Source organism: Podarcis cretensis (genome assembly GCF_951804945.1).
Source record: "Podarcis cretensis genome assembly, chromosome: 7".
Classification (NCBI taxonomy): Eukaryota; Metazoa; Chordata; class Lepidosauria; order Squamata; family Lacertidae; genus Podarcis; species Podarcis cretensis.
The window spans coordinates 45,737,081-45,750,152 of NC_137176.1; the positions used below are offsets into that span (position 1 = coordinate 45,737,081).

The 13,072-nt window shown below is 41.3% G+C and overlaps 1 protein-coding gene across 12 annotated transcripts in view; it reads left to right on the top strand.

Annotated features, from left to right (window-relative positions):
- DLGAP1 (DLG associated protein 1) overlaps positions 1-13,072 on the top strand; it is a 334,630-nt gene that overhangs the window by 254,219 nt on the left and 67,339 nt on the right. For all 12 annotated transcript variants that reach the window (XM_079982893.1, XM_079982895.1, XM_079982897.1 and 9 more), the window contains one exon: positions 12,640-12,817. In XM_079982893.1, coding sequence (XP_079839019.1) covers positions 12,640-12,817 — 178 coding nt within the window. The remainder of the gene's footprint in view (positions 1-12,639; positions 12,818-13,072) is intronic.

Below are 13,072 nucleotides of genomic sequence, written 5' to 3' on the forward strand. Positions count from 1 at the left end.
CTAAATCTTGGATCTCTTCACAGGTATACACATCCCTGACATATAACGCCACTCCTCCTCCTTTCTTGTCTGGTCTGTTTCTCTGAAATAGATTGTATGCCTCCATTATTACATTCCAGACGTGGGACTTATCCCACCAGGTTTCAGTGATGCCTATTATGTCATATTTAGTTTGCTGTACCAAGAGCTCAAGCTCATCTTGTTTATTTCCCATGCTTTGCGCATTAGTGTACAGACATTGAAGTCCATTAATCATTCCCCTGTGTCTCTTATTTAAGGATTTTTTCCTCCCACCACTAGGTCTGTGTGCTGTTTGCTCCATTTGGTCTATGACATTTGGATGATCATCTTCATCAATTGATAGACTCCTACCTCCAGGAGCACTGTCTCCCTCCCCCACATTAGTCAGTTTAAAGCCCTCCTGATGAGGTTTCTGAGATTTTTGGCAAAAACATTCCTCCCAACCATTGTGAGGTGCAGCCCATCTCTTGCCAGAAGTCCATCTTCAAGAAACTGCAGTCCGTGATCTAAGAATCCAAACCGTTCCTGTTTACACCATTTGCGAAGCCAGCTGTTCACTTCCACTATTTTTCCCTCTCTCCCTGGGCCACGTCGTTCAACTGGGAGGACAGATGAGATGATAATTTGTGCATTTAATTGCTTCAATTTCCTGCCCAGAGCCTCATAGTCTCTTTTGATCTTCTGGAGGCTATTGCTTGCAGTGTCATTGGTTCCCACATGAACCAAGAGGAAGGGGTATTTGTCAGTGGGTTTTATGATTCCTTGCAGTCGTTCAGTTACATCTTGGATCTTAGCCCCGGGAGACAGCACACTTCCCGAGACATCTTGTCAGGCCCACAGATCACTGCTTCTGTTCCCCTCAGTAGGGAATCCCCTATCACCACTACACGCCTCCTCTTAGGTTTGGTCAGGGTTCTTCCATGAGCTGTCTGTTCCAAGGTCGCCTGCACATTCCCTGAGGACTGACTTTGCTGCTCGTCTTCATATACCTGATCGACGGTAATGAGGGAGAGATCCTCAAATGGAGTCTGCTCTTCGTCTTCCATGCTAGGGGAGAGGACCTCAAAGCGATTGTGTATTTCTAAACAATCAGAGCGAACCCTGGGCCTCCTACTTCTTTGAGTCACGTTTCTCCATATATCTGGCTCTTGTGTTGGTGAACTAGCCACCTTCTCAGGGGAGTCCCCTGTCTCCTCCTTGGTGGAGACGGTGTGCTCTGTTGCTTCCAAGAAGAGCTCCAGCTCTCTAATTCTTTGGAGCATAGCTACACGTTCCTCCAGTTGCTGGACTTTGTCTTTTAAGAGGGCAATCAACATGCAATTGCTGCAGGTAAAGCTGCCTCGTGCATGCACAGTAGTGCTAAATCGTGCTTCATGCATGTGCACAAATGCCAAATCGCATCGTGCACCTGTGCAGATATGGCACTTCAGGTTGTGGGCTTTTCAAGTTGTGAACAGGCCTCAGGAACGCATCCCATTCGCAACCAGAGGTACCACTGTATAGTACTTCCTGTTCCTCTCTCTCTTCCTTTGACCAGCACTGGATATAGACTTGCTCCAGCTTTAGGCACATACCTGAAGTTTGTTACACTATAAATATAAGTATTTTACCTGCATGGTTTTTACTACTGTCATGGCTGTGGAACAATGCAAGATTATAAGTAAGTCATATTTTTACACTTACTTCCCAGGCTGTTGTCTGATTCTTTGTGAAGTGGGGTAAGAAGGCAGAAGCCAGCTTAATTCATAGCTGGACGTGCTCAAAGCAAGGTTTTACAACCTAATTCCTATGTTTTTAATTTTGCTTCCAAGGATGGAATTTTGAAACTCTGTTCAACCCACACACATGGGTGCCTGGAGGGATAAACTGCAGTTAATATATCCTGTCCTACCCATTAAAAGACATCCCACAAAATCAGCACACTTTAGGGGGCAATCATGGCTACTAATGCCTTCTTCGACACAATGAACAAAGACCAGAACTATATTATTTTCACCTAGTAGTCAGTCAAAAGAATTCTTGATAATTATGCAAAAGGCAACAGATTAGTTGCCAACAGACCATCTGAAAAGTCATGGGCTGCATACATATTATGCAGTACATTTAATGTACATGCCTTCCTCCAAAGAATTCTCCTTAAGGAAGACCTTACTGGACCCATGATTATGTGCTCAAGAAATGGATGCTATGTTTGGTGTTGGCATTAGGTTAAAGTGCAGCAGAACCCATTAAAAAAAATCTTAGGTGAGCCAACGGTATAAGGAGGGCTTCTTTAGGATTTGCAGGGCCTAGTGTAAGTTGGAGAGAAATTTCCAATTTAGCAGCCTGACTAAAAATGTTCATGAATCCATCAGGAAGGGCAAGCATGGCTGCCAAAATCCCTATGCTTACTAGTTGGCTTGGGGGGGGGTAGAGGGTAGCAGAGGCTGCAGGGCCAAGTGAATAGGAATCCTCTGTTTCTACTGCCACCATCTCTCTAGCAATTGGCTAAAAGGGTTGGGCAGGGAGATCTTTAAGCAGGCTGTGGCTGTGGGCAGGGCTTCTTGAGGCAGTGAGGCATAAGCTGCATGTCATGCAAGACCCCCGCTCATTTATGCATTATTGAAATTCTGAAAATGCAAGAGTTTTCTTCTTCTTCAGTGTTCTGCTTGTGAGAAATACACTGTGAAGTATATATGTCCATGGAAATGCTGCTGTATTTGCCCAAGCAAAAATGAACATAGTGCTACAGGCCACCCCAATATCTGCCTAGCAGCTGGATGAAATTACAGAGGTTGCAGGCATGCTATCAAGGGTTAGTGTTTCCTTTGAAAAATTATGCAGTGCTCCAACTATCGCACAATTGCACTAATTTCTCACGCTAGCAAGGTTATGCTTAAAATTCTACAAGGAAGGCTCAAGCAGTATGTGGACCGAGAACTCCCAGAAGTGCAAGCTGGATTTAGAAGAGGCAGAGGAACCAGAGACCAAATTGCAAACATGCGCTGGATTATGGAGAAAGCTAGAGAGTTCCAGAAAGACATTTACTTCTGCTTCATTGACTATGCAAAAGCCTTTGACTGTGTCGACCATGGCAAACTATGGCAAGTTCTTAAAGAAATGGGAGTGCCTGATCACCTCATCTGTCTCCTGAGAAATCTCTATGTGGGACAAGAAGCTACAGTTAGAACTGGATATGGAACAACTGACTGGTTCAAAATTGGGAAAGGAGTACGACAAGGCTGCATTTTGTCTCCCTGCTTATTTAACTTATATGCAGAATTCATCATGCGAAAGGCTGGGCTGGATGAATCCCTAGCCGGAATTAAGATTGCCGGAAGAAATATCAACAACCTCAGATATGCAGATGACACAACCTTGATGGCAGAAAGTGAGGAGGAATTAAAGAACCTTTTATTGAGGGTGAAAGAGGAGAGTGCAAAATATGGTCTGAAGCTCAACATCAAAAAAACGAAGATCATGGCTACTGGTCCCATCACCTCCTGGCAAATAGAAGGGGAAGAAATGGAGGCAGTGAGAGATTTTACTTTCTTGGGCTCCATGATCACTGCAGATGGTGACAGCAGCCACGAAATTAAAAGACGCCTGCTTCTTGGGAGAAGGGCAATGACAGGCCTAGACAGCATCTTGAGAAGTAGAGACATCACCTTGCCAACAAAGGTCCGTATAGTTAAAGCTATGGTTTTCCCAGTAGTGATGTATGGAAGTGAGAGCTGGACCATAAAGAAGGCTGATCGCCGAAGAATTGATGCTTTTGAATTATGGTGCTGGAGGAGACTCTTGAGAGTCCCATGGACTGCAAGAAGATCAAACCTCTCCATTCTGAAGGAAATCAGCCCTGAGTGCTCACTGGAAGGACAGATTGTGAAGCTGAGGCTCCAGTACTTTGGCCACCTCATGAGAAGACTCCCTGGAGAAGACCCTGATGTTGGGAAAGATGGAGGGCACAAGGAGAAGGGGGCGACAGAGGACGAGATGGTTGGATAGTGTTTTCGAGGTTACCAGCATGAGTCTGACCAAGCTGTGGGGGGCAGTGGAGGACAGGAGTGCCTGGCGTTCTCTGGTCCATGGGGTCACGAAGAGTCGGACACGACTAAACGACTAAACAACAACAACAAAGTGTCTTTCTGATATATGGTTTATGTTGTGACGTGGGGTTTGTGATTTCAGCTCTCTTGACATAATATGCTGGAGACAGCTCTCTAGTAACACTTCTTTATTAAAGCAACAAGACTGAGACTTGAGGAGGGGAGAGCTACATTTATAGGGACAGGGAACTAGCTAGAAAGGATACATTTTGGAGGGAACAATATCAGGCAATCACAGTCCTGCCTTTTGGAGGCAACCAATAAGACAGAGGATCCAAATACAGCAGCTTAAATGAACCAATAGTAGCTGTACCCTCTGGAACCAAAAGGCAGTTACTTTACCCTAATGCAAATACAGACAATAATAATACAGATATAAAATCCTTTGACTCAATACACAACAGTTTATTTACACATATATACAACCTAGAGCTTTCAGTGGAGGAAATCATGGCGGCAACAATAAGCCCAGCACCATTCTTTCTCTGCAACCTCTCTTGCACTGCAGGGCACAACCCACCATAATGGTTCCCTCTGTGCTTGCTGGTTATATTACCCCAGCCCTAACCCCATAGCTTCTGTGCTAGCCTAAATTCTGGTCTCTCTTTTAACCCAGGGGAATATCCCTCCTTTGATGTGCTAGAGCTCATTACTAGAGTGGATTAGCTTGTCGCACCTATTCACACTTAGCCCTTGAGAGAGGGAGGAAACCAATACATTTGCAAATGAGATTTGCCCTTTTCATCCCTTTGTGTTGCCTAAACGGCTTATCTCCAGGGGGGTCACCTCACGAGGAAATTACCTGAGTTAATTAGCTGCTACACTTGTTGATTCTATGGGATTATAATGTCCAACACACAACCCAGGAAGTGTGCCTTGGTTATTCACATATTAACAGTAGCTAACTCACATCTCAAATCCACATGAGCTATTACAAGTCCTAACATACCAGTTCTAATTAAATCCTAACATACATTAAACCCAAGCATTTAGCACCCACAGATCTGTAACAATATGCAGATATAGAATGTTATAGAATGAGATCAAGAAGTCAGCTGAAATCCAAGAAAACAGGATGCTTGAAATTTTGATTTCTAATGTTTTTACATGGCTGAAGCATTGGTGGCTGCACTGAAAACATTATCTGACCATAAATATATTTTTCTGATTAGCAACCATTATTTTTCTGATTCACAACCATAGCAGCAGGCACAGTATTAATTTTCAAGCACTGTAATACATTTGTATTCTTTGCAGAGTGGTATGTGGTATTTGTTACAGTATTTGCTTTTTAAAAAGAGTTTTAAAAAATATTCAAGAATTTTCTAGTTTGTATATGAGGTGGGTGTTATACAGTAGTGTAAACACCCACTCCATATACAAACTAGAAAATTCCTTGACATTGCCAAACAAAGATCACAAAAAACAAAAATATTATTGGCTGTTTAAAGGATTTTAAAACTGGCTTTGAAAAGAAATGAAACTGTAAATCATCTTCGGTTGTCAGGGCTATTATCCTGACATACCATAATACCTGGTAAGGCTATTGCTTGTGATCCCAAAGCTATGCCTATGGGAGTCCACAGAGTCCAGCTAATTTTAATTGACTTTGTCATCTGTGAGCGCTTGCAGCCTTGTCCAGAACAATCCCCGAAATCTCTTTTTTATTTTAATGAAACCAGATTGGCAGCCATGTTTGTTTTTTACTCAGCAGGGTGACAGGGAAGCTCTCTGTACTTTACATGTTTTGAGAGCTGTCTATAATATGAAAGAACTCTCTGTCTGTCTGTCTCTCTCTGCATATCTGGCGGGTAGCACTGCAAATCTTCAGCAATAATATTTTGCTTTGATGCAATTTTGAATAATGTCTTAATGCATGCTCACCTTTACCCTGTCAGGAATACAATCCTGGAATTAAGTTCAAACAATCCTGGAATTAAGTTCAAGGACATTATTATTATTATTATTATTATTATTATTATTATTATTATTATTTTCACACCAAAAATAGTGATAATGAAGTCTGTGTTAATTAGGCACTTGCCTGCCAAACTCCCCTTTCAGTAATAATTCAGAATCTTCCTGCGATCTTTTGTTTGTCAAAATTGAAGAATTACAAGTGTAAAATAACTCCCAGGACCTCATGCATCTTGCTTTCATTCCTCCCAAAATTAAAACTGAAGTGACATTTTCCCCTTGTATGCTGAGATAATTTTTGGTTCCGGGCTGTTTCTTTTTTACTTCAACAAATATAATGTTTTTCAGGAGAAGTTTCAAAATGGCATTTGTCATTGACGTAAAATATTTAAATAATTAACAAATAATACCATAAATAATGCAGCTGAATTATTAAGGCACACCAAAATAATAGATGAATAAGTAGCGATTTTTTTAGCATGAAAAGTTTTTGTTTGAAGAGAGCATGGGTATCATTCAGTACAGACTCTCTAAGGCATTATATAGACAATGATTTTAGAAACTGGCCTGCTCTGTGATCTCTGGTCAAGTATATTTGCAGGTTTTTGTAGTGTTCCAAGCAATAAAAACTTGGGTTTTTATCTTCCTCATGTTGCCAAGAAGATGGAATAATATCCTTTTTTTTAGTGGTATCAGATATACAGTACTTTACAAAATGTTACTTGAAATAAATACATTAAATGCTTGATTAAATGCTGAAATAACACTTTATACAGGAGCTTCTTTACGGCCATCATATAATTTCCTTTAGTGCAGCCTTTCCCAGCCTTCATATGTTTTGGACTACATCTCCCATCAGTCCCAGCTGACAGGTCTGAAAGGCATCAGTCTGGGGAAGACAACTTGAAAACTGTAAAAGTACGGATTGTTAAAGAAAAGTTAACTCCAAAGGGATTGGGATATTGGAGATCCTTGTTTCACTCCCCACCCCCCACTGACCAAATCACAGAGAGAATAATACAGTGGTACCTCGGGTTAAGTACTTAATTTGTTCTGGAGGTCTGTTCTTAACCTGAAACTGTTCTTAACCTGAAGCACCACTTTAGCTAATAGGGCCTCCTGCTGCCGCCATGCCGCCAGAGCACGATTTCTGTTCTCATCCTGAAGCAAAGTTCTTAACCCAAGGTACTATTTCTGGGTTAGCGGAGTCTGTAACCTGAAGCATACGTAACCGAGGTACCACTGTATTGGGGGATTTTGTTCTTTTCATTGCAAGCAACTTTAATAGCTTCTTGTTCCATAAAACGATCCACCAAAGTTAATTATAGTGTAAGAGCACAAGAAGGTAGAGTTTGCTTGTCCAGCATCTGCCACATCTTAAAAAGAGCAGAAGCAATACACCTAGATTGAGTGTATTTTTGAATGTAGCATAAAACAAGAGAAATGGGAAGACTGATTTGAACAAAGGGGTACAAATGGGGAAAAAAATGTTTCCCTTCTGTTCCTATCTCTCCTTGAAATCTCCCATGCAACCATAAGGAAGGTGATTCCATGTAGGGCTTTTATTTCTCTTGTGAAATAGCAATACGTGCGACTCTCAGCTTCCACAGGGGTTATGTTCCAGGGATTGTGTATGAAGCCAAAATTGCATATGGTCATAATACATTAGCTTCAATGTGGAATTGCCAAAGTCATTTTCCCCAGAACCCTGCCCCCTTTCCTTTTTTAAATTGCCAAGTGCATAAAGCTGAATGTGCACAAGTTAAATGCATATAAGTTGCAAGTTGTTACCTGTGTAGTACAAGTCTGTGTCAAGGTCCAAGAGGGTTGATAAAGATCTCTTATGTTTTCATATAGAGGAGTTTATAGATTGCTTTCAGAAGTTCAATGGAGGTTCTTTAACCTCAAGTACAAATTGCAGGAGGGCCATTGGCAGCCATTATTCCTTTCCCTTCATTTGTTACTGACAAAATTATAGCATAATACAAAACATGATACAAAACTTTTTTTTTAATTTTGTAAATCTATACCTTGGTTTTTAGAACTATTTGCATCAGAGCAAAATATTATTGCTGAAGATTTGCAGTACTAACTGCCAGATAATCAAAGAGAGAGAGAGAGAGAGAGAGAGTTCTTTCATATTGGAGACAGCTCTCCAAAACTATTTTTATCTGAGAGATAAAAGATACAAGTCCCTATATTTTATATCATATCATATATCATCTCTGGAGAGAAAAAGCAGCCGTTAGTTGCATGTAGTTTTGCCCTTAATGTAAATGCTCCCTTGTAACTCTTGCCATTCCTTTTGAGATGTTTGTTTACGTTATTTACATTCAGGACAGTATGCTCCTCTTCCGCATACCTTTAAAGTGCTTGTGAGGCATATTCTGCATTTGCCATAGTTTGACCTGCATGCTGAGTGTTGAAAGGATGAGCAGTTAAGACATGAGCAGATGGTCCCTTGCAATTGCAGGGAGGATAGACAGAACAGATTTTAAAGGTTAAACAAAAGTGTGATGTTCCTGCTTCAAGAACAGTTTTCTCTCTGGATACTTTTAGACAGCATGTTTGTAACTGGCTCCCACAAAAGACACCCACAGCAGGGAATTATTCAGGCACATATCTGTGGCTGTTGCCTCTTGACAATCCACATTAGATGCCCCTGTAGGCTCAGCTTTGGGCAAAACATTTGACTATTGAGCAGCTACTGAAGAAATTAGTCAAATATTTGTGGCTGTAGTAATTGGTAAGAACAAAAAACCCAAAATACTAGTTGAATGCCAAGGGTGGTTCCATAAACGCTTTGTACAGGGTTCTTCCCTATATTTCTTCCTTCACTGGGTGTCGGATCAGTCATTAGCCTCTCTTTTCTTGCAGGACTTCAATGAATAGTATGCTCAGTGATTAGATCCGGTGGAATACATATTCATCATACTGCACAGACTTCTTCCTAGAGGAGAGTGTTCTCCTTAACTGGATTTCAAGTCATGAGCTTGGGTGTGAATCATCTTCTCAAGCCCAACTTTTTAACACTGGTTCTCCTAAAAGTTAGAGGGTTCAGATGAACCCAGTCACATGTTAAAAGAATGTAAGAGAGCATCACATGGGCTGGCCCCACCGCTGATGCAACTGGTGGCCACCATTATCCTCACCTGTGCAAAGGAGTCCTGTGCACATATTGACATACACATGTAGACTTCCTCCATAGAAGTCCCTTTGCATAGTCAAGCTCTTGTGTATAGGCATCCTATTCTCATAGTTGCTGAATTGATTGGCTGAGGGTCTGATCACTTAACATCACCCCACTTTCTCCCTCAATCCTTAAGGGAGTTCATTTGATCACTCTGTTGTATGAAGCCAGCATGACTAGTAAACTTGAGGCTTATTCCAGCTATTGTGTCTTTTGTTGCTCTGGAAAGTTCTGCACTTCTGGAAAGTTTTGGGCTCTTCAAATGATTACTTGACAATTTTCTTGGGGTGAAGGCAGACAGTCATTTTAAAGTGAGTTGGGAGTAGTTTGAATATACATTTTCTGTGTTCTGATTTCCTTTCAGAAGAGATAAAATGTGTTCAGACCACCTCCATAATACAGTGCCTATCTTAATTCTTTGGATCCTTGCATGTGTGCACAGGAAAAGAGAGAGAGAGAAACAGAAATCAATTAATTCCCCCTCTTCTCCCCAACCAGATATAATTCTGTAGCGGAAATGACAAGTGGGCAGAATGATCAACGGTTTTTGAAATGCATTGCAAACAAACATGTTTTTACTTGTCATGGCCACTGATTAGTATGCACATTTTAAAATGCACAATTAGTATGCATATTTGTTCAGGAAATATATGAATTGCAAATGGAAAACTTGATTTAAAACAAAAACTAAATCAGCGATTTAATTTGCTTAGATTTAAATCCTTCCTCTGTCCCAGTGGCAATCCTTTTTTGTTTAGAATATATTTGGGTCCTTTCCAGCCATAATTCCATTGTTAATAGTGAATGGGGTATGACCAACAGGTAACGAATAGCCACAGGCTGGATGTGGCAACTTTATCCTGCCTCCATGCAGCAGCTCTACCAAGCCTACCATCTACCGTCATGATAACACCCAAATACGTTCTAAACAAAACAAAGCCATTGCAACATAGGGAAGATGGATAAAACTGATGAATGAGTTACGGGGCAGTAGTTTTAGCCTGCCATTTTGCAGCCCTACCAAGTTTTAATCAAGAGGCAGAGAAAAGGTTTTTAAGAAAAACAAAAATGTTTCTAATATTTCAGCGTTTCTTTCCTGTGCTCCGTTTCCAATGCAAACTGAGGGAGGAGGCTAGAGCCGAATGGGGTTGGGATCCATTGAGGCTGAGCTGCTTTCCCCTCCCTCCCTCTCCCTCCCTGCAGCCTTCTCCTCATCCCTTGCAGTAGTGCCTTCCACCTGTGCCATTTCCCCATCTCTCCCCATAACCCACAACAGCACAGGCCGGCCACTGTCGTGCTGGTGGTGCCTGCACTGACAGTGGGGATGCAGTTGAGAAGGCATTTCTGGACTCCAAGGAATGTGTGGCACTGCCTGTGGGCAATGCATTCCTTGGAGGTTGGATGTGCCCACCTGCTTTGTGGATCCTGCCTCCCAGGACAACCACCTCACTTTACCTTGGCTCAAGGGCAGGCGTTCTCTGTTTAAATAATAGAGTGAGCCCCACTCAAAGGCACCTGCCAGGTTTCAGTTTGCACCTTCCACCCCCACCCAATCAGTGGTCCTGGATCATTGTTTTGTAGTAACTGTCTCTAGGGACTATCTGTGGATTACCTCTGGATTAGCATGTGCTGATCAGCTTCGATGTTTTCCCGAAGAAGTACATCCTCATACAGAACCTCACCCTTTCATGTAAAACTTGGTTCTCACAATTATCTGTACTCTACATTTCCCTGCAGATAGAAGCATATTGATTATCTCCACTTCAGTCTCTTGTATACTTGTCAGAAGAACCTATCCAAGAAACACATTGGTTTCTTATCACATTCATTTAATGAGACCTTTTACCAGACAAAGTTACTTGGTCATGGGTGTTGTTTCACCTGTAATAACTGGTACCATTGTTCAGTTTGGTTATGTACAGTGGTACCTCGGGTTACCGACGCTTCAGGTTACAGACTCCACTAACCCAGAAGTAGTACCTCGGGTTAAGAACTTTGCTTCAGGATGAGAACAGAAATTGTGCTCCGGTGGCACGGTGGCAGTGGGAGGCCCCATTAGCTACAGTGGTGCTTCTGGTTAGGAACAGTTTCAGGTTAAGAACGGACCTCCGGAATGAATTAAGTACTTAACCTGAGGTACTACTGTGTTTTATTTATTTTTATGACTACTTTGCTATGTTTGCAATTATGTAAATCTTTTCATATTGTAAGCCGCCTTGAGCATTGTTTTAACTATAGAAAGGTGGCATACAAATCAAATGATGATGATGATGATCTCCAGTACTTATTGATTCTTCTGTTTTGGATGTATCCCATGATTTAAGAACAGAATAAATCACTAAGTAGCAAAGACCTCATCTGCTACCTGTACAAATCATTGCATATGTTATATAAGCTACAATTCATATGCAAGTATAGCTACAAAAGTTTTGCAGGTATGTGCTGATGACTGCTGTTGTGAGGGGGTAGATAAGCAGGCCACGAGCCTTTTGACATGAACTTAGCAAAAGGATACTTTTTATTTTCAAGCGTAGAAAGACATGAGTGCCAAGAAATAATAAAAAGATATTCGGCAAAACAAGTATTCGTGGTGTAGCCTTTAGAAACATTAATATTTTATATTAATAATGTTTCTAAAACACAGGATTGGCTATTCCATATATATATGCTACCAAATGTCTATTTCTGCCCCATGTCCTTCAGGAATTGACTTAATATGCCACAGTTTTCATTAGCTGCTCAGTTCTACTGCCTTCCATTTCATCAGTTCAGAATTCCATGGAAGTTACCTCTATGATATTCTTTAAGGGTTCATGACTTGTTTCTGCAACTGCGCTCCTCTTTATTTCCTCAGAGCAGTGATCAAAATCACAGGAAGATGGATCACACTTTAAGCACTGAATACAGTTCGCTTCTCAAAAACTAAAAAATAATGTTTTTTTAAAAGTCAATTTATTTTTATACTTTCCTCACTTAAAAAAAAAAAGAGGCACCTATTGCAGTCTCATTGTGTTAAACTGATGCTATTGCACTGCTTGTCAAGATGCCATGATGGAACTAACCACTTGGGTGGTTATTACAACAAGAAGCCTTGCTTTAGACTGTGCTGTCAATAAGTGTAATGCAGATGAGGCTTGTCCTTAGAATTAGAAGGAAGATGACTTGAGCAAATGAACTGGAACAGCCCACTTCCTCTTCTGTACTGTACTGAATTTATAAATGACATGAGGATACTTGGGGTTTTTTCGTGTGCAGTGTGTGTGTGTGTGTGTGTGTGTGTGTGTGTGTATGTGTGTTAGGGGACTGTACATTATTTTGCTTGGAACCTACGTTCACTCATGTTGCAAAGTATTGTCAGTGCTGATCAGCAGTTAGAAATGTAGATATGATGGGATGACTTCTTCCTGCTCTTTTTCCTTCAAGGATATCTAGTGAACATTCTCCAAAGCTTCAGATCCGAAGCCACAGTTACTTGAGGGCAGTGAGCGAAGTTTCAATCAATAGAAGTTTGGATAGCCTGGACCCTGCAGCTCTGCTGACTTCTCCCAAATTTCGTTCCCGGAATGAGAGCTACATGAGGGCCATGAGCACTATTAGTCAGGTGAGTGACATGTGTGCAAAACTGAGAAAACAAGGTTGGCATCAGTTGCCAGCATGAGTAGTTCTCAAGTGAAAGCAAATATGTGATTAATTGCATGGCTAGATTTTTTTAAAACACTTGTTTAAAACCAAATCCTCAGTTTTCCATCCTCATGATGGGGGTATGCTGATAGAAACAGGCTGGATTTCAATGGGTGGGTTGACCAGGGGCAGCAAACAGGTTTAACCACCACCTGAATGTAGTTCATAATTGTGC